The following is a 26777-nucleotide window of genomic DNA, read 5'->3' as shown; positions in this document are numbered from 1 at the left end:
CAGTGTTTTATACTGAATAATTGCCGAAGATTTTTAGTGACTACACTTGCCTTATTTAACTTTTTTACTGACTATGGTATTTTGCATAGGATGGTGAGAGTAAATAAAAATAAAAATTTATTTGTATAGTAAAAATAATGAAATTTCAGGCTGGGTTTTTAAAGAAACTTTAGAGAGTTAGAAACCCAAATTTCAATGAAATGTAATGAAAATTAGCTGCCTATCCCCCTTAGCAATATAAATTTAAGACCAAAAGGAACTATATATATCCTATATATATATATATCAAAGGCCACCATTTTTCACCCAGTTGCACCTGTACTAAGCTCAACAGAACCTTTTTTTAAAAAAGCTCTGGATTTCTCCTAACTCTTTACAGTGTAAGGTGAAAAACTGACATAATTCTTTGGATTATAATAGTGCCCAAATTTCTAGCCACTATCAAAACACATTACACGCTGTCCCTGCCATAAACCACTTCCACGTAATGGAGACCTGACGGCCCAAACTTGTGCCAATCTCTTTTGTTTGTGTGTTTGTTTTCCAGTAACACTCCTCCAAATATTCTGAGCATTAAAATCTCACAATTGTTTGCTAAGTTTTAAAATTTATCACTTTAAAACAAGACATCACTTTTAAACCGGGGACTCTCATATAACTGCCGTGTTTGAATTCCCCAGCCCCTACCTTTAAATTCCTCAATAAAATTCTTTACCTTTAATGTTAATCTGTAACCTGTAACTTCTACCTGAAACGCTCTCTTGTTCTGCTTGGCAAACTGGCCCTGTCTTTCCCCAGCACCTCCTCCTCCTCTCCTTCCAGGCACACCCCTGTTGCTTTGATTGGATGGCTCCTGGTAATGAATGCAAGGCCATTGAAAGCTTTCAAACTGACTGGAGGGATTCCTTGTCTATCTGCCTTGCTTACATATCCCAGCCCCCACTTTTTGGAGTTTACCATCCTGTTTCCAAGGAGATGTTGGTTGCTGTGAAAGGCCAAACCTTCCCTTACTGACTGAGACACCTGCTAGAAGGAGTTGTGCTGTGCCTGTGTTGTGTGATTAGCAGATTTGTTTGTTTTGTTTTTATTGTATGTCTTCTAAATTGCCTTATACTAAATTACTGCCCAAACTGACTGCATGCTGATCATCATGCACCATATAGATTAACATTGGAGGGTCTGAATCCATTTTCTTTGCCCATCCAAATTCCCTATTTATTAACAGTGTTACATAAAGATTACAAGCCAGTGCTCTATCTAAACATCTATTCAAGGCTTGATATGATTCAGAAACCTCACTGGTATAATTCCTGTGTTCAAATAAGATGGAGAAAAAGTAGTGAAGAATTAGTCATTTTGGTTCCACAAAAACAAAGGTGCAGACATATTCTCTGCTATTGATTATTTCACCATTTTCAATAATTATTCAAAAAGAATCTGTATAAGGAAATGACAGGATTTCATTAACCCACTGAAAAAAAGAAAACTGAAAAGACAAGATTGGACATGATAAAAATCATCACACACTGTTCAGTTTAGACACAAATGTTCTAATTACAGTAAGATATAGTAGAGACCTATTGTCTGAAAAAAATCAGCTCAGTGAACTAGATCAAGCAGTGTCATATTCGAGAGCTGTAATATCCTTCTGAACCCTCTCCTGCCCCAAAATGTCACCTAAAGGCAAAGCAAGCTATTTAAAATCAATGCAAGTGTGGAATCTGTAAGGAGTGGAGAAATTATCTGGGCTTCTTGGACAAACATTAGAGTGATGTTTTCTGCATCCTAACAAATAATTTGTTCTTCATCAACATCTATGTCTTGTTACCAAGATTTAATATATGCCTTGTTTTCTCACCTGGCAATTGATTTTAAGTTGTTGTGTAATCAGGAATCAATGCACTTTTAATCATTTGCTGGTTAGAGAATTATTGAATCCAAGCCATTGTAAACCCCCTTTATAATGTTTAAATTCCAGTAGAGGCCTAAGAGAGAGGAAAAAACCTCCAAAAGAAGATTCATTTAGTTGCCACAGCACTTGGAATGCCCCCCAAATGGCTTCAAACTACTGCAGCTCGTGCACCCTCAAACCTCACATACTGCACACAATCACCACCAGAGACAAAGAATGAAAAAACTGGGAGAGAGTGCCAGTCACAGGGTCAAAATGAGGAACCCAAAGGTAGCTGGGCAGAAAGCATTGATATTTCAGCCATCACACTCCTTCCTGTGTAACCACAGAATAGCTACAGTGTAGGCAACAACAGTGCAGACTTTATTCTCTGCCAACCCATCTTGCCTCAGCGCAAAGGGATCAGCTGGTAGCTGCGTCACTGTGACCCATGGGCCCTATGGGTGTGTGTTTGGGGGAGGGAGGACATATTACAATTTGTCATTCTAAAGGAAATCATGAATCCCCAGGAAATGCCCTGGTCCAGTGGCTTTTATAGTCATTGTAACAACGGTGTTCCACTATTATCATTGTCCAGAACTAACTATAGGAAAGAGCTCCCTTATGCTGGGCAGAAATGATCATGGATGTATAGACCCACCTTTTATAAACGCTCTGCTTCACCAGATTGGATCTATAATTGGATCTATAATTCTGTGACTTACAAGGAAGGGCTTTATGGGCTACTGACTGGCCACTGAGCACTGTCTGAATCCAACTGTGGGCAGCACAGACCACAGAACTATCATACCATTAGGGCAGCTTCTTCTCTGCCTTTCGCTGCACTGCTGCTGGCCACATTCTGGTGTGAACTCTGGCAGAAATCTGGGTGAGGAGGGAGGGCATGTGATCCTGTGTGCTCCTCCCCCCATTTGCCTTGGGAGGACATGATGCCAGGACCGTGTCAGGGGCCCAGCCATGTGTGGAAGGCAGAGAGCACCAGGTACAGAGGGTCAGGTTGGTAAGCCACCTTCCCTGTGTGAGAGATATGGGTGGGGGTGTCACTTCTCCCTGGGAGAACCCTAATGCTAAGGTAAATAAAAAGAATCCAGCTACTCAGTATTTCTTTTTAACAGAGGCTCAGTCAACTTGATGTTAATTTGAATGTTTGCACTGCATAGTTCTGATTGATTGCCATTGAACCTGCTGGAATAGGAGTAATTTTACCAGGTGTCCCATAGCCATATTTTCCTATGCTGAATATCCCAGAACAGGGGCAGGCAAATTCTGGCTCATGGACCAGCTGCCGTATGCAGGGTGTGTCCCCACCTCTATAATTACCTGTGTCTCTGTAGGTATTGGGTGACTGCAGCTCTCGTTGGCCACAGATCACCTTTTGCAGCCTGTGGAGCGGCTGGCAGCAGTGTCCTGGTCCGCTTTGCTTCTCGATGCTCCTGTTGGCTGCAAATGGCGATCTGAGCCCAATGAGAGCTGCGATCACCCAGTACCATCAGAAGCATATGCAAATATAACAGTAGCTGCCTGCCAGAAACTAACCCTGGTGGGCCACTATTTTTTTTATTGCCCACCCCTGATATGGACCATCTAACCACAAGAATGCCATGAAAATACATTGACGTATATGATAATTTGACATAATTAACATAGTACCCTGCAGAAGAAGGATACTTCAATATTTCATAGAATCACAGAACACTTTCAAAAAAGCTTCTTTCGAAAAAGAGCATCTAGACTGCAACCTCTTCTTTCGAAAAAGCGAAATGCTTTTTCGAAAGAGAGCACCCAGGCAGTCTGGATGCTCTCTTTCGAAAAAGCCCTGCTTGCATTCAAGAACGCCTTTTTTCGAAAGAACACTTTCGAAAAAAGACGTTCTTCCTCGTGAAATGAGGAGTACCGCCGTCAAAAGAAAAGCCGCGTTCTTTCGATTTAATTTTGAAAGAACGCAGCTGTAGTCTAGACGCAGGTGAAATTTTTTCAAAAAAACCATGCAGTCTAGACACAGCCCTCGTATCTTGCTCACAACACACCTGTTAATTGGTAGGATGAGGAAATACAAATAAGGAAGGGGGGAGGGCAGAACTCCTACTTAATATGTATTAGACATGAAGGCATCAGCACAACATTTTATAAAAGTTGCATCCCAACCTGCGGGCAAGGGGAGAGAGATGTAGACTTTGGAAAGTGTCAGAATGACAGTGATTGGTGATGAGGGAGAAGGTGAAGGTGATGAGGAAGACAAGGGACAACATTTCAGATTATCCTGCAAGGGATGCTGTATGTGGATGCTCACATGTACATTGTGTAGTCTTTCTATTTTATGAATTAGTGTGTTTGTGACTTAGCTAATGGATTAATAAACTATCTGTAAAGATAGAAGAGTTCCCAAAGGGGTGACTGTTGCAGCTGTGCACATTGGGGTTTCTCACTATATAGTAATTTTAGTAATACTGGGTTTGACTTTGGGACAAAGATCTCTCAACCTTTCAAGTGACACTGGGAATTCTTAGGTAATCTAATCTATATATCAGGCTACAGGAAACTATTTTAAAACATCTTTACAGAGGCTTAGCCCAAACACAACTCTGTTTCAAATTTAAAAAGGAAAAAAGAGGCAAAAAAGGCAATTAGATCAAGAAGACATCATGCTTGTAAATCTGGATCATGCTGCTCACTGTTCTCGTTGTTTTGCAAACCCAAGTGAAGTATTGAATGGGTTACAGGCAAGATTTCCATCTGTCTGTCTCACAAAAGGCATAATGTACTTCTCTAACTCCAGTCTGGCAGCATTGTGAGAGGTTGTAGCCAGACAGGAACCCCCCGTAACATCCATCTTTGCTTGCCTGGAGCATGCAGGGCACACAGAGCAGTAAGCCTTGAACAGAAGGCCCAGGCTGCTGTGACCATGAATGGCTGTAAACAGAGATACACCAATTGCTGACCAAGAGGCTGCCGAGGAGTGCCCTTGACTGAATCCCATATTGATACGAACACACAGCCGTCCACGGGGGGAGGAATCTCTCACCCAGTAAAAAAATGTCTAGTACTCACAATTTAGTTCTCTCTCTTGCAAGTGTAAATTAAGTTGAAACTTGCTTGTAAGAACTGGCATCACAAAGACAGACCAGTACAATTTGGTATCTTAGATAAGAAAGAGGATACGGGCCCCTATGGGTATTAAGATGGGTCCAGCAGCACATTTACTCTGAGTGTCAATCTACCATCAATCTGCTGGTCAGGTTAGGTGTTTGACCTCCTGAGGTTCCACAGGGACGCCCACCTCGTATTCATCGAGGAATTAAGGGACCGGCCCTGGCTTGACCTGCTGGAGTCAAGAGGCACAGAAAGGGGTAAAAATTGTACCTGGATGTGTCCTTTGTCTTAAGTGTACACATAGACTTAGAGCTCTTTAAAGATTAAGCTGTCACTTGGTACCATTATTTCTATTTTCTATCTTTATTTTCTTTGTAACCATTTTTAAAATCTGTATTTGCTAGCAGTTAAAAATATAGAGCAATAGCCATTGTAACCATATGATTTATAAGCTTCTTTAATAAACCTGTAACTGTTTAAGTTTTAACCTGACTCCTTCAGTTGCTGTAACAGAACCAAGCACAATTTAAAGGAACTTCAGCCGGTCATAAGGGACAGGTATAGGAAGAGCTTGGGAGTTTTGGATCGTGTCCCTCCCAGGGGACAGATCCGTTGGGGCATTCTCTCAGTCTTCCCTAGACTGCCCACTGTGAAGGGATCCTGTATCCTAGCAGCTGAAATCTGAGATGTAATAAGCTCTTCCTATAAACTTGGGGCGTCTGTCAGCCTATTGGCTGCCCTCCGCGACGGGACCCCGGTCCTAGTGGTAAAGGCACGGACGTTAAACCTTTTCTCGGACACACACACACACACACACACACACACACACACACACACACGCCCACCCACCCCCCTGACCGTCGGCTGACAGAATCCAGGGAAGTCTGGCTTTTTGTGCTCTGGAGGTGTGGCTTGCTGCAGGATGATGGCTGGAGGGAGATGGACACTTCTCGCTCTGCTTTTCCTCCTGCAATTCCTACTCCCTGAAGCCTTCAAGATTCTGATTCTCTCCTTTATCGGTGAGTGCTCAGATAGCCAAGGGACAGCACTGCACAAGAGTCTTGCATAATCTTCCAAGCTTTTTTAAAGCACATGCATGTTTTCCTCTGACAAATTATAAGGGACTTTTTGGTCTCTTGAATGGGACAGTTAGCAGTGCATGCTTTTAAAGGAGTGCCTAAGCTGGGAGAGTGTTTTTCTCAGAGATAAGAAAAGAAGAAGGTTGAGTAGGTAGCAATGGGAAAGAGCAGAAGTGATACTTCGGAGGAGTCTCACACTAGCTGGCCAAAAGACACTTTGACTGGAACATACTTCCGAGGGAAGTCTTAAGCATGGCACATACTGTGATCTCTGTTTACAGGACATGTATTCCAATGCTCTATGTAATCTTTTAAAAATCCACATTACTGCACAGCATTCAGATCTATTCTTACTCTGGAATGGGAGTGAATATGTATTCCTTTGTTTACTTTGCCTTTTTGCAATATTTCATTTGGAATGTCATGGCTGTTCCATTAGCTGGGAATTTAGCCAAGTGAACTCTCCCCAGATTACTTTGCCAATCATTAGACTTGTTGCCAAGGTAGGAGTGTTATTTCTGTCATACAATAAGGAGGACTGTTAAACTGAGGTTACAGCAAAACAGTTGTTATGCACAGCAATTTTGGCATCAGTAATTCAGATCCTATGGGCCTTCAGCAAATATCCTTTTAACCAGCAAGTTGAACTTGTGAGGAAATATCCCCGGGTGGAGCCTCACTCCAGCCCCAGGAACAGCACACACTCTGTTATTTCATAGACTAACAAAGAAAAAAGAATAGAGAAAATAAAACCAAAGTAACCCTGTCACATTCCTCTTTTCACTCACCCAGACTAAATACAAGCACACAGAACCCAATTCTGACGTTCTTCAGTGCAAACTTTTCCTGAGTAAAGATTCTGAGCCTATCCTTCTACAGCTTATAGGAGAACAAAGAACTGGGAATCAGGGATCTGTCAATGTATCTTCTCCTCTTTCTTTAAGTCTGCGTCAATGTTTCGAGGGTTTTTCAGAGGCTTTGGATAGAGCTGAGATGCATCCACACTACAAAACATGAGCCCCTCACATATCTATGGCTTTCTGAAGGATGCTGCAGTGCTAGAAGTCTCTTCTGCAAATCCACTGAGTTGGAGGAGGAAGGCCTGGGTCAGCCTATGGGAGTAGAGTGTTATCTTTCCAGCAGGCAGAGAAATTAGATTAAAAACATGAAATACTCTGGCTGGAAGGTGGCACTACTTTTATTCTTAGAACCCAAAACAAGAACTTACCCTGACCAAAAGCAGAGACACATAGAGTAAGATGCTTTGTATGGCAGGAAGGCACAACTCACCCACCTTGTTTGAGGCTGTTTTTTCCCATACTGGCTGCTGCTTTCATCCCAGATCACATGCTTTACTACAGAGTGCCCTGAGACCTGCAAACTGGATGAGGAACACCACACTCCACACACCCCAACTCTCAAAGTGATGAATTGCAATACCAACACCATCCTTAATATGCCACATTCAACTCAAAAGTGGGCATGGAACCAATGCAAAAGAGCAACGGGAAGGGGGAAGTGCAAGCTAGTGCCCCTTAAATGGAAATATTGTGTGTGGGCAAAGGGTGGATTTTTTCTATCACCCCCTCGTATTTTCTACTCCTCCAACACTCTTGCAGTAGTGAGAGAAAGACCCCAGAATGGTTTCCCCTATACACATGAGATAAGAGTGGGACTCATAGCAGGGGCTACAGTGGTCATTGCAGCAGAGGAAATGGGGTGATTATGTGTGGGGCAGGTAGGATTGCCCAGCCTAAAGTCTTTTTTCAGACACAGTGGGTCCTGGCAGAAACACTGGGACAGAAGCAGGAGCTTGTGCATTAGCTGCCAGGTTTGGGGATGGAATGGGTTGTCAATTAAGAGTCTATAAAATTGGCATTTTACAGTTTGTAGAAGTAAAATTTAAAAAATAAAAGTAGAAACACATTGGTCTTAAAAACACTGAACACAGTTGTGTCAATTGTTTCAAATGGGGTTACCATGGGGGGGGGGGGGAAGCCCAATCTAGCTTGTTTACATGGCAAAATTATAAATATCACTGCAAATGTCTCAATTTCCTGTTGCTTTGTTTGAAGTCAAACTTTATATTTGCCAGAATTATCTACATATTGCAATGGTAATTGTATTCAATAATATGTCATGGTTTTTGTTTAATCCATAGGAGGAAGCCATTATCTTATAATGGATGAAATCTCAAATGTGCTGCATAATAGAGGTCATGAAGTCAGGATGTTACTACAGACAGGAGTTCTAATGATCCCAGGTAAAGGCACCTTTCTAAGAAAAACTTATGACCCAAAGTAATATCCATATTCTATTCTAAGTAATAAAAGTGTATGCATAGCAAGTGCAAACTAGGCTCTCATCATTCTTATAGTTTTTCCTCATATTTAAGGTCCTTAATCTTTTCCATTATAAATTCATTTTCAAATTTCTTATAGAATCACAGATTCACAGAAGGATTAGAAGAGACCTCAGGAGGTCATCTAGTTTAACGCCCCCTGCTCAAATCAAGACAAACTGCAACTAAATCATCTCAGCTAAGACTTTGTCAAGCCTGGCCTTAAAAACCTCTAATAATGGAGATTCCAGCATGGCCCTTAGCAATCTATTTGCCACACCACTCTTCTAGTGAAATAGTTTTTCCTACTAGCCAGCCAATCTAGATCCTTCCCACTGCAACTTGAGACCATTGCTTCTTGTTCTATCATCTGCCACCTTTGAGAATCGCCTCTTTGGAATCCCCCTTCAGTCAGTTGAAGGCTGTTATAAAATCCCCACTCACTCCTCTCTTCTGCAGACTAAATGGCTGTGTCTAGACTGGCAAGTTTTTCCAGAAAATCAGCTGCTTTTCCAGAAAAACTTGCCAGCTGTCTACAGTGGTCACTTGAATTTCCGGAAAAGCACTGACGATCTCATGTAAAATCATCAGTGCTTTTCCGGAAAAACTATGCTGCTCCCATTCGGGCAAAAGTCTTTTTCCGAAAGACTTTTGCCCAAAAGGGCCAGTGTAGACAGCATAGTTCTGTTTTCTGCAAAAAAGCCCCGATCGCGAAAATGGCGATCGGGGCTTTTTTTGCGGAAAACCTAGTCTAGATTGGCCACGGATGCTTTTCCTCAAAAAGTGCTTTTGCAGAAAAGCATCCTGCCAATCTAGACATGCTTTTCCGAAAATGCTTTTAACTGAAAAATTTTCAGTTAATAGCATTTTCGGAAAATCATGCCAGTGTAGACGTAGCCAATAAGTCTAGTTCTTCTTCGAGTGGTCCCCGTGGGTGCTCCACTCCAGGTGTCGGGTCCCGTCCCGGCGCCGCTGATCGGAAGTTTTCCATAGCCGTAGTTGGGCCGGACCGCGCATGCGCGAGCGGAGCGCGCGGCGTTCGCGCCTTTGCAACGGTCCGGCCCCCCCCCCTTGTCAGTTCCTCTCAGCCGCCCGTGGTCGCTGGCGGAACGCCGTTTCTCTCCTCACAGGACCGACTAAAAAAAAAAAAAAAAAAAAAAAAGAGAGAAAGACAAGAAAAAGAAACAGACGAAGATAAAGAATAGTAGTTAAAAAAAAAAAAAAAAACAAACAACAAACAAAACAAGAAGAGGACGAGAGAGGGAGATTATGCCTGGCTCACCAGGTTTTAAGCGGTGCATACACTGCAAGGAGGCTATGCCTGCCTCCGACGGGCATGAAGCCTGTGTCAGATGCCTGGGAGAGTCGCATGTCCCGCAAAAATGCGCTCATTGCGCAAAGCTGACTCCCAGAGCGCGGAGAGAAAGGGATATGCGCTTAAAGCTCCTCCTCTGTGATAAAGCGCTACAGCCTTCTGAGCAACATCTATCAGGAGCGCCCGGAGGGCACGGTAACAGAGCGAAGTCTCCACCGGCAACGGGAACGCAAAAGAAAAGGGCTTCCCCTGCCCGTTCCCTCCCGCCCCCCTCATTGTCCCGTGTGTCTCAGGGACATAAACAGGGAGCCTCCGGGGCCGCGAGACAGCCGGAGAGATCAAATAAGCCGCAGGCGGCAACATCAAGCCGCACGTCATCGGCACCGGCTATACGTCCCGCTGAGAGCGCAACTGACACGCAGCGCTCGGCACCGCTCCAAGGGCTGGAGCCGCGGCAGTCTGCCCAGCCGCGAGTCAGAACGGCACCGCAAATGCCGGCACTGAGTCAGGGTAAGCCGGCACCGGGTCCGGCACCGGATGCAACCCTGCCACACGGCACCGTGGAGCTCAGTGAGCATAATAAACAGAGCGCCCCCCTCCGTGCCGACTCGGCACCGGCCGATCAGCTTGCAGCTGCAACGGCACCGCAAGAACAGCTGCCTGGGGTGCCGGCTAGGGCAGTAACACAGCAGCACGAAGCAGTCCTGCTTAGTCCTCCCCCTGCCCATTCTTCTTTATCAGTGCAAGGGGGAGAGACTCCTTCTGTCTCTGCAGTCCCCACTAAGGCTGCTAAGAAATCTGTCACGAGGCATTCAATTTCACCCTCACTCGAGCCTTCAATCTCTCCCTCTCATTCACCAAGCATTACTCATCGCACATCTTCTCATCACCAAACAAGGTCCCCGCGATGCAGATCAAGGTCTCGTTATTCTGATCGTCACGGGCGATGTCATCGTTATTATAGGGAATCATCATATAGATCTCGTTCACCAAGTTATTCCCCCCCAAGATCCTATCATAGGAGGTATGCCAGTAGATACTCCTCCCGAAGGTCTTCGCCTGATCATCCTGATCATAGGGGCCATCAAGCATCCGAATATGAAAGGCATCACTATCGTCCTGGCCATTGTTGTTGTCATACCCCTCATGAATCGCGACAATTATCACCAATTAAGGACTGGAAGGGGGCGTCATCTCGACAGCACACCCACTCACCTTCAGTCCAGCTATCTGAGCCTGAGGAAGGGCAGATATCGGATGTGGACGATCAGCTGCACAATATGTCACAAAAAGATATGTCGTCATCCTACCCTGACGACGCACTGTTTGAGGGGGACCCATCTCCCCCAGACGACACAAAGGACTTTCAAGATCTGTTTAGGAGAGTGGCCCAATCTCAGGAGGTTCAGATATTGGACACTCCAACGAAACAATTTAAGCTCTGGAGGAACCTAAACCCTAAACAACAATCTAAGGTCGCCTTGCCTATGGACGAGGCTATCCTCCAATCAGCTGCGGAAATCTGGCGTACCCCGGCTTCGACTCTACCAACGTCAAAACCGGCAGAAAAGCGATATTTTATAGCGTCTAAAGATTCAGAATTTCTTTTCACTCACCCGCAACCAAACTCGCTGGTGGTCGACGCAGCTCTCCAAAGGGCTAAGAACCCGCAGCTGAAAAATGCGGGCATTGATAAGGAGGCGAAGAAACTGGATGCCTTTGGCCGTAAGGTTTACACATCAGCCACGTTGCTCCTTCGCATAGCGAATTACACAGCTCTCCTAGCCAATCATAGCTTTGATAGTATAACAAAGCTTACTGAGCTGTCTCAGAGATCATCAGAGACAGACAGGGAGCTACTACGGTCTATTCTCAAGGAGGGCTATGCGTGTTCAAAGGCCAATCTTCAGATAGCTATGGATATAGCTGATACAGCGGCTCGGGGAGTAGCAACAGCGGTATCAATGAGGCGATCTTCTTGGCTCGCCACGGCCGCGGTACCTAAGGAGCTGCACTCCAAGGTAGAAGACCTCCCGTTCGATAAGATAAAATTGTTTGCGGAGAAAACAGATGAGATCCTTCATACTGGGAAGGACTCAAGAACAACGCTTCGCACACTCGGCATGTACGCACCACCATTCCGTCGCCGGCGTTATTTCCCATACCAGAGACGGTATGACTATCAGTCGAGGAGACAGCAGAATCGCCCCTTCGACCAAGCGCGATCGAGACAGCGCCCCCAGCGGAGGCGTCCACCACCACCTAGAGTGACAGGCACGGCTGCCTCAAAGCAGCAAGTTTGACTCCCTGGTCGAGGGCAAGCGCACACTACCAATCAACCTGGACAAACCCATGTTCCACCACCGCTTACGACCTTACTACCACCAATGGGTCGAGATAACAACGGACAAATGGGTACTGGAAGTCATAAACAACGGCTTCACCATTCCTTTCACCTCCATCCCCCCCACCACCCCACCCTCCCCGTACCTGTTCAGGGACCCATCTCAAGAAAATCTCTTGCAACAGGAAGTTCATCGTCTCCTGGATATCGGAGCAATAGAGAGGGTCCCCGATCAGTTCAAGGGAAGAGGGTTTTATTCCAGATACTTTCTAACGGAAAAGAAAACGGGGGGTTGGAGGCCCATTCTCGATTTAAGAGGTTTGAATCGTTATCTTCGCAGACAGCGTTTCAAAATGGTGACCCTGAATTCCATAATACCGTCCCTCGATTTAAACGATTGGTTCGCTGCCCTCGATTTACAAGATGCGTATTTTCACATCACAATACATCCTGCGCACAGACGTTTTCTACGATTCATGATAGGCCACGATCACTTTCAATATCGCGTTCTACCGTTCGGGCTGGCGTCAGCACCCAGAGCGTTTTCAAAGACCCTGGCCGTCGTAGCAGCTTATCTGCGTCGGTTACAGGTGATAATATATCCGTACCTGGACGACTGTTTAATAAAAGGCGCCACGCAGCGAGAAGCGTCACAAATGGTGGCGATGGTCGAACAAACTTTCGAATCACTCGGCCTCCTTCTCAACAAGCAGAAATCGACACTTATTCCAACTCAGTTTATAAGGTTTATAGGGATAAACCTAGACTCACGCATGGCAAGAGCTTACTTACCGCAAGAAAGATTTCAGGCAATCAAGGATCTTGTCACTATACTCACTGGCAACATGACCATATCGGTACACAATTGCCTTCGTCTCCTCGGGCACATGGCAGCGGCCACAGCAGTAGTTCCTCATGCACGCCTCCACTTGAGGAGCCTTCAGCATTGGCTATCCACGGTTTACGTCCCCGTGAGGCACGACATTCAGAAGCTAGTGTGGTTACCTCCACATGTTCAGAGATCGCTGCAATGGTGGACAGAAGCGAGAAACCTTCTCACGGGAGTTCCATTCCATCGACAGCAACCAACAGTGCAGATAACATCGGATGCCTCGCTCATAGGCTGGGGAGCCCATATGGACAACGAGCGAATACAGGGCAAATGGTCGCTCAACGAGAGACGTCTGCATATAAATCTTCTACGCATGCAAACACTTTCTTCCCCAGATCAGAGGGCTTACAGTAAGGATACTGACAGACAACGTAGCGGCGATGTATTATGTCAACAGACAAGGGGGAGCACGATCACGTTCCCTATGCGCCGAAGCAGTGCGGTGCTGGAATTGGTGCATACAGAACAACGTAAGCATAACAGCATCGTACTTACCTGGCACCGCCAATGTGATTGCAGACTCCCTCAGCAGACAGTTTCCCACGGATCACGAGTGGGAAGTAAGGACAGACATTCTATCTGCCATATTCCAGAGATGGGGTACTCCACTGGTAGACCTATTTGCAACATACGACAACAAGAAATGTCACCTATATTGCTCGAGAGCGGGGCTCGGCAAGAGCTCTCTCGGCGATGCGTTTCTGATCAGGTGGAAGAAAGCACTTCTGTATGCGTTTCCTCCCACGCCGCTTATCTCCAGAACACTAGAGAAAATCAGGTTAGAGGCAGCAACGGTCATTTTCCTAGCTCCAGCATGGCCCAGACAAGCCTGGTTTCCATTCTTACACAGGATGTCAATTCAACCACCTTACCTTCTTCCTCTCCATCAGGATCTCCTCACTCAGGAAGGGGGGACACTGTTACACCCCAGGCTGCAGTCGCTGCATCTGACGGCGTGGCTTCTTACTGGTTGAAAGGAGATGAAAATCTATGCTCCGAAGAGGTCAAGACAGTACTTCTTCATAGTAGAAAAGAGTCTACACGGAATACCTACCTGGCAAAGTGGCGGAGATTTTCTGACTGGTGCATTCAGAACAATATAGACCCCCTATCGTCTCCTCTACAGAACGTTTTGGACTACATCCTTGATTTACGAGAGTCAGGTCTTACGCTTTCGTCTTTAAGAGTGCACTTGGCAGCCATCAGTGCTTTTCATCAACCAGTAGGGGGTTCTGCGCTCTTCTCTCACGCAATTACAAAAAGGTTCTTGAAGGGACTTCAAAACTTATATCCGCCACGAAGCGCGCCCTCTCCTTCCTGGAATCTCGATTTAGTGCTGGATACCATTATGCACCCACCTTTCGAACCCTTGGCATCGGTTTCGCTACATATTTTAACGATGAAAACAATCTTCCTGCTTGCAATTACATCGGCGAGACGGGTAGGGGAATTGGGGGCGCTGATGGTAAGCCCCCCCTTCACTGTTTTTTCCAAGGACACAGTAACGCTCCGATTACATCCGGACTTTATCCCCAAAGTTTGTTCTTCTTTCCATATCAATGAACCTATCGTTCTTCCGACCTTTTATCCCAAACCTCATTCCTCCAGTAGAGACGCTCTGTTCCACACACTTGACGTCCGACGTGCACTGTCGTTCTACATAGACAGAACGCGCCAGTGGAGACGAACCGACAGGTTGTTGGTATCTTTGGCACCTAGATCGAGAGGCAAGGCACTTTCCACTCAACGCATTGCAAAATTAATCACACTCTGTATTATGGAATGTCATTCAATTAGAAACAAACCTCTTCCTTCATTACCTCGGGCTCACTCCACGAGAGCTGTAGCGACTTCCACTGCATTTGCAAGGGGAGTTCCCCTGGCGGATATTTGCCGTGCGGCTACTTGGGCTTCTAGTATAACTTTCGCACGGCATTATGCCATAACGAAGAGGTGGGCTTCAGACGCTGCAGTAGCCTCTGCGGTACTGTCCACGGTAGAAAATAATTGACCCGGAGCGCGTTCTGGGTTACTGCTTTGTACTCACCTGGAGTGGAGCACCCACGGGGACCACTCGAAGAAGAAGAAGAAGTTACTCACCCTGTGTAGTAACGATGGTTCTTCGAGATGTGTCCCCGTGGGTGCTCCACGCCCCACCCTCCTCCCCGCTCCGGGTCTCTCTGCTTTGTCTTTCAGGGACCGAGCGGTGAGAGGAACTGACAAGGGGGGGGGCCGGACCGTTGCAAAGGCGCGAACGCCGCGCGCTCCGCTCGCGCATGCGCGGTCCGGCCCAACTACGGCTATGGAAAACTTCCGATCAGCGGCGCCGGGACGGGACCCGACACCTGGAGTGGAGCACCCACGGGGACACATCTCGAAGAACCATCGTTACTACACAGGGTGAGTAACTTCTTCTTCCCTCAGCCTCTTCTCATATGGCATGTGCCTCAGCCCTCTAATTATTTTTGTTTCCCTCCACTAGACTCTTATCATTTTGTCCACATCTTTTCTGTAGTGGTGGGGAGGGCAAAACTGGACACAATACTCTAAAAGTGGCCTCACCAGTGCTGAATAAAGGAGAACAAATCACTTTCCTAGATCTGCTGACAGTGGTCCTACTAATGCAGCCCACTAGGGCACACAGTTGACTTATAGTCAAGTTTCTCATCCACTGTAATCCCCAGGTCCTTTTCTGCCCAACTGCTGCTTAGCCAGTTGGTCCCCAGCCTGTAACAATGCTTGGGATTCTTCCATCCTAAGTGCTGGACTCTGCACTTATCCTTGTTGAACCTCAGCAGATTTCTTTTGGCGCAATCCTCCAATTTGTCTAGGTCACTCTCGACTCTATCCCTACCCTGCAGCATAGCTGGCCTCTGTAGGCCTGACACATAGTAGTAGTAAAATAGGCTTTATTTTATAGCTTTGTTCTATTTTATCTAATCTAATCTATCTTTTAGTGTGTGTCTGTCAGTCTGTGTGTCTTTCTGCAAGACCATTTGTTCAAGAACTCCTAAACTGTAAGAGGTAGAACCCTCAAATTTGGTATGCAGCTTCCTCGTCTCCCAACTTAACACAATGTCAGGGTTTGGTTGTGCCAAGACAACTGGAAGCCCCAGGACAGCTTCCCATAACATTCAAAGAGAGGGGCTGCTTTTCTGAGGCACGTGATATTAGAGTGGCTAGGGAGGGCAGTGAGCCCGGAGGGGAGAGCTATCTTGCAGCATGTCCACTGGGCACTGCCATAGCACCAAAGGGAGTGGTCAGCAGGGCTGGTGCTCTGCCATCTTGCCTACCAGCCCACTGGTAAGTAGTTCCCCCGCCCTGAAACCTTCCCTTCCCTCCTACCCCTTGGCCACAGCACCAGATTGGGGGGTAGGGGGGTAAAGAACAGGCCACTGGCAGCTGGGGGACTTAGGGAGAGGAAGAAAACAGGCCCAGGATTGACTGCGTGAGAAAGAACAAGCAGAGTTACCAGGTGTCCGTTTTTGAACCAGACAGTCCAGTATTTGAGCTTTCTGTTCGGGAAACAAATTGAGAAAATATTTTCTAAATAAGAAGTAATGTAGATTGTGATGTAATGTCAAGTGTGTCTGGTATTTTTGTTGAAACCACCTGGCAACCCTAAGAACAAGCCCTCAGTCGGCTGGGAGGGTGGCCTGTGGGGGAGAGAACAGGACCCAGGCAGGCTGGGGGGGGGGGGGGGTGGCCTGTGGGAGGGAGAAAACAGATCCTGGGCAACAGGCAGTTGAGCTAGAGGGTGGCCTGGGGTGGGTGAGAGAACAGGCACTGGGTGGGGTAGGGGGAGAGAATAGGCCCCAGACAGGTGGAGGGGTGTGTGGCCTGGGGTGGGAGGAAACAGACCCTGGGCAAGCTGGGGGGATAACTAGCAGGGAGAGAATAGGCCCCTTACGGGCTGGGGATGTAGCCGCTGGGGGGAGAGAATAGGCCCTGGCCAGGCTGGGTGTGTGTGGCCTGGAGTTGGGGTACATAACAGGCCATGGGCAGGCTCAGGGGGTAACTTGGAGGGGGAGAGAGAACAGGCCCCAAGTGGGCTAAGGTTATGGTGAGAGAACAGGACCTGGATGGCCTGGTGGATGGCCTTGCGAGGGAGGAGAACTGGCCCCAGCTGGGCAGAGGGACTGGGGGGACAAAATGTTCTCCTGGCCCCCAGCCTTCTGCACCCTCCCTATATCCCCAAGCCTCTGCCCTAAAGAACCCAGGCATTGCCAAGTAAGTCTGCTGCTATAGTTATATAGATTTAGCTTTGTTTTGTATGTTTATGTAGATTTTATTTCATAAGCTTTGTTGAATTCCTAGCAACTGCTATAAGCTTTTATAGCAGCTACTAGGTATTCAAACATATTCTGTATTAGGTATTATGAGTTAGTAAGAAATTGTTTATAGGTATAATAAATTAGTAAGAAATTGTTTAAAATTATCTTTTTAATTTTGTAAGCCTGTAAGAAATCCTTCCTGTTCCTTTGTAAGAGAAATTGCTTTCTCTGAAGTAAACTGTTCTTTGTGTGAGTGAGGAATATGTGAATGTGGGAAGACGAGACAAAAGACTCCAGCACCAGAATGAGTAACAAGGAGTGCAAGGGCGCCATTTCAAGAGGATAGAGAGGGCAGGAGCCATGCGCTCCTGGACATGGTTAGCTTTTCATTCCATTCCCAAGACACTAAGGGAGTGAGGGGAAATTACTTGCATTCTGTGCATTCCTCTCACACCTGGCTGCAGAAGGGAGTTCACCAGCCAGGTGTGAGAGGCATGTACAGAATGAGAGCACTTTCCCCTCGCTCCCTTAACATCTGGGGAATGGGATGAAAAGATAGCCACTTCCTGGAGCACACAGCTGCGCCCCCCCTCCCCCATGCTCCCAAAATGGTGCCCTTGAAGGAGGTGTGAACTCAGGCATCAACTGAAATTCAGGGTGGCAGAAAAAGGGCAGAACTGAGGACTCTAAAGCAAAAGGCACACACCTGAATGGAGCATGACAATGGAGATAGCCTTGAGGTAAAACAGTTAGATGACCTCAACCCTGACACAGCAAAAACTAAAATTGGGACTTGCAACCATAAAACTGGGATATGTAGCCATGAAGCTTTGGGTTACTCCTGAATAGACAACTGCAGAGCATCAGAACGCAGCCAACAGAATCCAGCTCTTTCCTCATGTCAAGCCCAATTGGCCATTAGGCTGGCACAAACACCAGTAAGACTAGTAACTATAACACCAGCTGCAAAGTGTGTGTGTGTGGGTTCGTGTTTGCTTGTGTGTGGGAGTGCACATGCTGTATTTGCAATAAACATGGTGTATTGCCTTTCCCCTGGAACAGATCCTGTGTGCTTCTTATAAGTATAACACTTCTCCCCCAGCTTAGTGTCATCAATGAACTTTTTGAAGATACAATCTATCCCATCATCCAGATCATTAATGAAGATGTTAAGCAAACCGGCTGCAGGACTGACCCCTGGAACAATACAGCGAGCTGATGATCACTACCCATTGAGCCAGATGATCTAGCCAGCTTTCTATAAGATATCATGCCCACCACTTTCCCCACATCCACAGAGCCAATTATCTCATTAGAGAAAGCAATTAGGTTGGTCAGGCAACATTAAGCATTAATTTCTCAGTAGGATTACATTTTTTAGAACTTGTTAATCTTATATTCCAAAAACACTATTCCAAAAAATAAGCTTGTATTAAATGCAGGTATGCTTATGGAAAATTTCTTATTTATTAATCATACATATTATAGGGCTCAAATATAAGAGACCAGATACCTACCAAATTACAGCTTGGTCTGCCAACCAGGACTATCTCAATGTATATGAGAAGTGGTTTGCTGACAACATGGAGGATTTTCTGATGGGCAGGTATTACTTCATCATTATTATGCATAGTTTCTTAAGGAGTTTAAACTGTTTGGGAAAAGCTTTGCTAATCTTAGCTTTAAAAAAATCAGTTTCTTGTTTATTAGAGTTGGGATACTGAAGAGGGATTTTACAAACATAGTTTTTGAGTGACTGGACTCCATTTCTCTCTGTCTCTCAGACCCATCCAGTTCAATACAATATCTATGCCTGGATATATCAGCTGCAAGAAAAAATTACACTGATTAACCTGGGAAAATTCAGATCTATCATATAGATCAGCTCCTTTGTGATTACCCCAAATCAGTCAAAACACACCTACTCATTTATGGAGGGCAGGACCTCCCTGAAAGGTGAAAAGTCATCACCCGGAGCTGGTCAAATCACTGAGAGCTAATAAAATTCATGGCTAATTTAACATTTTTTTAATTAAATAATTCAGAAATAATTGTCATTGCTGAATCGCTATATTTACTGCATTTTAAATAAGTTGACAAAGCAGAAGATTAAGCACAGTTCTCATTCACAAACGGGAAATTGCTCTGCATGTTTATTAGCCTCATATCAAGTGTCAGAGAGGTGCCTGAGTGTGTCTGATCCTTTTTGTTACCATTTACATTTCTTTCCTCTGGTGTCATAAAGTTTAAGGTCAGAAGGGGCCAATAGATCATGTCATTTGATCTGTCTATCACAGGTCACCAAACACTACCTAGCCCCACACACTAAACCCAATAATGGTGCGTTGTGTTTAGTGGATAGAACATTGGACAGAAGATCTGGGGTCTTTGCTGTTGGCCTGTTGGGTGATCCTCAGCAAGGCACTTCCTCTCCCAGTGCCTATGTCCCACTATGTGTAAAATGGGGGCCATGATACTGATTTCCTTTGTAATAGAGATCTATCGATTACAAAGGGATATAGAAGAGCTAGATATTATTATATTTAAATTTTCATGGCAGAGATTAATCAATGATAACAACACTCTTAGCACCGTGCTGAGACTATAGCCCTGTGTGGAAAATAAGTTAGGCTTAAACTATATTATTTAATTAGTGGTCTTATTTTTCTCCACAGAGAGGACCTCAGCCATTATATGAATTTCATGAACCATTTGGCCTACCAGTGTCAATTCATACTAAATGAATCAGAGACCCTGAACTCCCTGAAGGATGAAAAATTTGACATAACAGTGATAGATGGTTTTAATCCCTGTTCCTTCTTGGTTGCAGAGAAACTAGACCTGCCTTTTGTTGCGGTGTTTCCTGGAACTTTTGCTAATGGACCACAGGCTGGGATTCCTAGCCCCTTGTCTTATGTTCCAGTATTTCATTCCCACCTAACCGATCACATGGACTTCTGGTGCCGTGTGAAGAACTGTCTAATGTCTCTTGTTTCAATCATAGTAGAAAATCAAGCCCAAGCCAAATTTGAAAGTGTCATCAAGGAGCATTTCACTGCTGAGTCCAGAACTTTTTTATCTGAGCTCTACTTAAAAGCAGAATTATGGATTTATAACACTGACTTTTCTTTAGAATTTGCACGCCCGCTTCTTCCAAATACTGTGTATATTGGAGGTTTACTGGCCAAGCCTTCCAAACCACTTTCTCAGGTGAGTAAACTTGGAAGATGAAGTTAATGGTCATGGTGGATACACAGCAGCACCTGATAAAAGAAGCACCTAGATATATCTCACTCAAATAGAATTTAAAACACCCAGATTAGAAGCTACAGTGGAAAACATGGACATTATTATGTTTGTGTTGTATTGTTGTTATACCCATTTTACAGATAGATGATTACCTTACTTAGGAGGAGAATTTAAAATGTTTGATAAGTGCTTTGAGATTCTTGGATTGAAAACATTATAAAATGAAAAACTGTAATAAGAACATACAAATTAGTGAAAGCCATTTAAAGATTGAAACAACAGTATTTGATGCAAGTGAAGTTATTTTAGGAGTTAAAGGTTGTGTTTTGTTGGTGCAGGAGCTTGAAGACTTTATAGCAAACTCAGAAGATGGTTTTATCATTGTGACACTGGGCTCAATGTTATCCTCAATCCCGCACTTGGAAGTACTACAGGAGATGAATGCTGCATTTGCCTACCTTTCCCAAAGAGTGATCTGGAGGTGTCAGTACTCCAAATGGCCTAAAGAGCTGAAACTGGCATCAAATGTGAAAATTGCTGATTGGCTCCCTCAGAATGATCTGTTAGGTAAGGAAAGCAATGGGAGAAATCCTGACATTAGGCTTTATTGAAATGTGCTTGCGTATTCAGGCAAATCAGAATCCTGTAAAGGTTTCCAGTGCTATATCCATTGGTATAGACAGCCTCAGCCTGTCTTATGAAGGCTTAAGTCCTATTCTCTTCCATAAGAACAGGACATGACTCATAACTTGTTAGGCTCAGAAGTGCTAAATAGGGAATGAGCAGCTAATTTTATGGTTTTAAAACTAATATTCCAGCTTGTGTGAACAGACTAATGTCTGCATAAATAAGAAATAAGTCTGTTTATTTTGCTATATCCTTTGCATATCCAAGGGCTCTAATTCAGCCTAGGATCAGTAGATCCATGTATCTTGTCATAATATACCCGAGTGCAGGTTTGGTGGTGCATATACAATGTAAACTGTCTGTTCTCCATCTGGAACTATTATTAGGAACTCGCCCCCCATAGGGGTAGCAGACGGAAAAGATGTCTGTTGCTCAGTGCTGACAGTGTGGATGATGTAATAAAGACTAGAAGCCATTCCCTGCCTTACTTACGATCTGCTCAGGATTTTCCTGTCTGCAATACCCCTACCTCTCCTCACCCAGAAACTTTCACTAGTTGCATTTACATGTTCCATCTGTATATTTCTGTCACAGGTCTCGTCACGCTTGTAACATGTTAGCTCATGTGAGAGTATCTTACATTAACTTCAGTATCTTTACCTGCAACTGCGTGGAACAGGATAAAGCACTCAGGCTGCATCTAGACTACGGTGTTTTTCTGGGATACTGGATATATCTTGGAAAAACTCCGCCACGTCCAGGGAACGCATCTGCTCCTCCTTTTTTTCCCCTTTTACGAGGAAGAAGGACTCTTCTGAAAGAGGATTTTCTGACATTTGGCCAGGTATAGATGGGCCAAATTTCGGAAAAGCCTCTTCCAAAAAAACCATCAGAAAAAGGTACGCAAATTGCGGAGAGCATTTTGTGTACCTTTTTCCAATAGATCATTGTAGTCTAGACAAAGCCTCAGTGGTACATAGAGTGGCTGTTCTGTTAGGTCTTCTTCATTAAATTAAGCAAATCCTCAAGACTGGTGCTGAAGCCCTCAATTATCTTCAGTAGCTTAAACCTGCTAGCCCAGAGCTCCACGCACATAGACACTCCAGTTACAGCTTAGTCCATTTGGGGACACGTGACAAGTAAAAGAGGGAACTCAGAGGCTTTGTAGAATATGCTCTGAAAACACACATTCACACATTTCATTCATACCAAAGCACACAGACTAACAGATTCTGCAGAAACACAACAAAACCTGCACACACAAAAATACGCATTCAATGTCCCCACCTGTCTGAGGCCCTTTTGCATTTTGGTCAGTGCTTTCATGGTTCCAAGACCCTTCTTTCCTGTTTCCTTCCTCCTGTCCAACCTTGTTGTCTTGATCTGGTCAGTGGGCACTGCCTGGTGAGAAGGATCACATGCCCCTCCCCAGATGCCTTGAGGGCTCACATTCAGCAGGGAACCACAGCAATGAGGGAACAGAATGTGGGGCCTCCGGACAGGCCCATGCTAGAAGCTCCTCTTGTGTGTCTATGCCACCCCCAGCCAGCCCTTCCATGCAGCTACTTCTCCTGTCTGGAGTCTGTATAGCCTCACCAGTGGACAGGGCAAGGGGTAATCACAGCTGCACAGAGGAGCTGCTGGCATGGGGCCACCCTTTTGCTGCTGAGGTTCCAGAGAGCCCTGCAGTTCAGAAATCTGTATTTGGTGCAGTGGGAGAACAGAACCCCCACCCAGATGAAGTGCAATGGGGAGGGGAAAGGGAAAATGTGGGGCCCCAGGTATGAGGGTGGGGTAGGGAGGAGTCATGTGGAGGAATCACATGGGGATATCACATGCCCCTTTTTTGTCCCTCCCATGATTTGCCAGGTGACTTCCTGGTCAGCTTCCGAGCCCCCTCATTAATCAAGTTGCTCTATCAGGTGATCCATTTTTGGCTACCTCCCAAATCAAGTCCAAACTCAAAAAGCTACTTTATTGCCTCAGGGCTTATCCTCACTGGCAAGTTATTGTGCTGTAAGTTTCTTGCTCGGGGGATATGAAACAACCCCCTCCCTTCAAGCACATCAAGTTACAGTGATGTAAAATTACAGTGTACATAGTGCTACAGTGCTGGGAGTCATGCTCCTAGTGCTGTTAGCAACTTCCATTATGGAGGTGGTTTACCTAGAACCATAACAACACTGCTGCAGCAGCATTTTAAACTTTAATATGTGTAAACAAAGCCTCAGCTACTCTCTCTAGACAACTCACTATATGGCCAAGGTAGACCTATTCAAATGTTAGTGAGCGTGGAATGGATGTTCATGCAACAGCCCTCCATCTGTATGTGACAGACCCTGTTAGCAAATGGCTGATTCAATATACACTGAGGCACAATTATATAAATCTAACTAGAGTTCACAAGTTTTAAGAGACAGATTTACCAAACTACCAACTATATACTGAATCCCTCTATCTGTCTTCTGCCACTCACTGACTGTCTCATCTGTTTGATTATAAATTCTTCAAGATAGAGCATTGTCTCATGCTATATTTGTATAGTTCCTAGCACAGCAGGGCCCTGATTTTGACTGAGAACTCTAGGTACTATTATGCTACAAGTAATACATAATGTGGTTACAAAGCTACACATTCTATACATTTATTAATAGAAATCACAAGAATTATTACTTTTAAAACCTATACAAGTGCTGCAAAATGTCAACCACTGACATACCATGTTTTATTGGTTTGGGCCAGGACATCCTATGGCTCGTCTACTTGTTACCCACGGAGGCATGAACAGTTTGATGGAATCTATCTATCATGGGGTCCCTGTTGTGGGAATACCCCTTTTTGGAGACCAGTACGACAACATGGTTCGAGTAGAGGCCAAAAAAATGGGCATTGCTCTGCGAATAGACCAGCTTACCACTGACATATTCACTCGCACAATGAAGCAAGTTATAGAAGATAAAAGGTATGTTCCTGTCCATAGTTATGCCTTGATCTATTCCCTGTGAAGTCAGTGGTATGAAGTCTACATTGGCATAGTTTGGATCTACAAGTCTCCACTACTATTAACAAAAGCAGTAGCTGTAGTATAGCCACAATGCAGGCACTTTTATCACCATATGGTCTCCTATGGGCCATTGCTAAAGTAGATCAAAACAGGATGGGGGAGATCCCACCTCTCCATCCAAGGAGGAAGCAGAGTTGTGGGGAAACATTGATTCCTCAAACTGGGGAGAAGAGGCAAGAAAACTCTGCTCTCCCACCACCCCTGTATTTTAAAACCTAACTACAGGTTCCACCATTGCTCCTACCAATGGAGTTGCATCAACAGCAAGTTATGGATCTGAATTTTCCCAACTGTATTTAAGGCCCGAATCTTTTACCATTGATTTCAATCGGAACAGTCCTCAGAAAGCTGATTTATAATCCATTCCTGCTCCCACTGAAGACAGTGCCAAAAATTTCCATATAACAATTTAGATGTTCAAAAGGCAGTGGCAGGTTCAGAGATTTTTGTTTTGTTGTAATTGCATATATTGGTTATTAATATGGCCCTTCAAAACAGGACCATTCCAGAATAGGGTAAAAGATAAGTCTCAAAAATGACAAGGTTTGAAAGCAAACATTGTGGAAAATGAGACCAGCGAGTTATCAAATGATGATTCTTTACATTAGATTTTCTGTGTGTGTTTTTAATACTAAAGTTAAAACAGAATAAATACACTTACATTTTCACGACGACTGAAGTGCCTTGTGCAGGTCTAGATTAAGGCACTGACATTACAAACCTTTGCATTAGGCTCCATTCCTGGATTTCCATGAGGAGATCAGAACTACTGCTTTGTTTCTTAACCCTAGACTACGTCTTCACTAGAAGTGTCACTGCTGCACTGCTGTAAGTGCTTCAGTGTAGACACTCCAGTAATAAGAGAGGTTCTTGCAGCCAGACAGAAGAACTCCTCTGTTGCCTACTGCTGTTTACATCAGGAGTTAGGTTGGCTTAAACACATCACACAGGCTATGTCTATAATGCAAGGACTTTGTGTAAAAACCTGTGGAGCGTCCACACTTCAAATGTGCTTTTGCGCAAGGAAATTAAGAGTAAAACGTCAGAACAGAAGGCTTTTTCCGGCATAGGTAAACCTCCTTTTACGAGGCATAACTCCCTTTTGCGCAAGAGTTCTTGTGCAAAAAGGCAAGTGTAGACGCTCCAGAGGTGTTTCTTGTGCAAGACACCCCTCTGGGAAAAAGCACAGGTGCTCTAATGGCCATTCTGTGAATGGCAATCAGAGCTTTTTTGTGCAAGAGCGTCCATGCAGCATGGACGCTCTCTTGTGCAAAAGCACATTGCCTTTTGCGATGTGCTTTGAAGTGTGGACGTGCTCTTGTGCAAGAAGTTTTTGCCCCCAAACTCTTGCACAAATGCACAAAAAGTTTCTTGTGCAAGAAGCATGTAGTGTAGACATAACCTCAGAAGCATAACCTCATATACCCCTAACTGACATAGCTGGGTCTAGCTTACTTTTTAGCATAACCCTGGCCATACAGATGCAGAGAACTACTCAGACTCAAGCGAGCATGACCCTTTTAACAAATAGCTGTGAATTGCCCCGGGCATCTGAACTCTGATTGCTGCCACCCCAAAGGGAGCCTGAGCGAGAGTGCAGGGATGAGACCATGAAAGGTCCTGTAAAGGGTCTCAGGTTGTTTTAATTTAGCCCAGGAGCAGTAGGTGAGAACTGCATTTGACTGTGCTTTCAACTATGATCATTTGAAACCATGAGTCTGCATTTTAATCTCTTCACACAGGTATAAATCCGCAGCTATGTCTCTGAGCACAATTCATCACTCCCACCCACTCCCGCCAGATCAACGCCTGGTACGATGGATAGAACATGTCCTCCGAGTAAGGGGAGGAGCCCACCTTCAGCCTTATGCATTTCAGCAGTCTTGGTATCAGCAATACTTACTGGATGTTGTGTTGTTCCTGTCAGGGTCTCTCCTCGGGGTTATCTATCTTTGTATTAAGCTCCTAAAATCTGTTGCCTTTAGGATCCGCAGCTCAGGAAAACAAAAACAAACATAATTTTAAACATTACCTATTTGGTTAATATCATCATTTTAAAAAAAATTATAAGCAGCTGGTAGTAGCCACTAGATTTATTTGCTTCAAGGAAACAGTAAGGGAAATTATACATTTCCTGGATAATCCAAGCCTTCTGTATGACCTAATTCTACTGAAATGTAATAAACATTGGATGAGAAAACAAAATTAGCTCCATGTTTGTTTGGTTTTAAATTCACTCCTAGAACCATAACCCTTCCTATCCCAAGTAACTTCTGAGACGTTACAAAGGAGATGATATACAGTTGAACAGAGATCAGCTTCTGAACCTGCAATTTAAAAATGAGCAAAAAAATGCTTTCAAAACAAATACAGAGAAGCGTTCTAAAGTCTCAGGATATGTCTAGACTGCAAGCCTCTTTCAAAAGAGGCTTTTTCGAACGAATCTTTCAAAAAAGACTCTTTCGAAATAGTGTGTCTAGACTATAAGCAGATTTTTTGAAAAAGTGAACCACTTTTTCGAGAGTCTAGACGCTCTCTTTCGAAAAAGCACAGTTTGCATTCAATAGTGCCTTTTTTTGAAAGAGTACTG

At 44.7% G+C, this 26777-nt stretch overlaps 2 protein-coding genes across 5 annotated transcripts in view; one reads left to right on the top strand and one right to left on the bottom strand.

Moving 5' to 3' along the window:
* The window catches only part of CAPSL (calcyphosine like), a 30355-nt gene extending 29531 nt beyond the window's left edge, over positions 1-824 (bottom strand). For 2 of the 4 annotated variants that reach the window (XM_075932544.1, XM_075932543.1), the window contains exon 1: positions 716-824. The gene's annotated coding sequence lies outside the window, so the exon portion shown is untranslated. The remainder of the gene's footprint in view (positions 1-715) is intronic. The other 2 variants (XM_075932546.1, XM_006125814.4) reach the window with 1 other exon arrangement.
* Positions 825-5636: 4812 nt separating this feature from the next.
* Positions 5637-26392, top strand: UGT3A2 (UDP glycosyltransferase family 3 member A2). Its single transcript, XM_006116765.4, has 7 exons — positions 5637-6021; positions 8243-8344; positions 18736-18853; positions 19923-20457; positions 20835-21063; positions 23866-24085; positions 25930-26392. Exons 1-7 carry the CDS (start codon positions 5925-5927, stop codon positions 26204-26206), a joined length of 1578 nt encoding a protein of 525 aa, XP_006116827.3. The 5' UTR covers positions 5637-5924; the 3' UTR covers positions 26207-26392.
* Positions 26393-26777: the final 385 nt, after the last annotated feature.

This window comes from Pelodiscus sinensis, chromosome 6 (assembly GCF_049634645.1).
Source record: "Pelodiscus sinensis isolate JC-2024 chromosome 6, ASM4963464v1, whole genome shotgun sequence".
Lineage (NCBI taxonomy): Eukaryota > Metazoa > Chordata > Testudines > Trionychidae > Pelodiscus > Pelodiscus sinensis.
The sequence above is the reverse complement of the archived record's forward strand: the minus strand, read 5'-3'. Positions and strand labels throughout refer to the sequence as shown.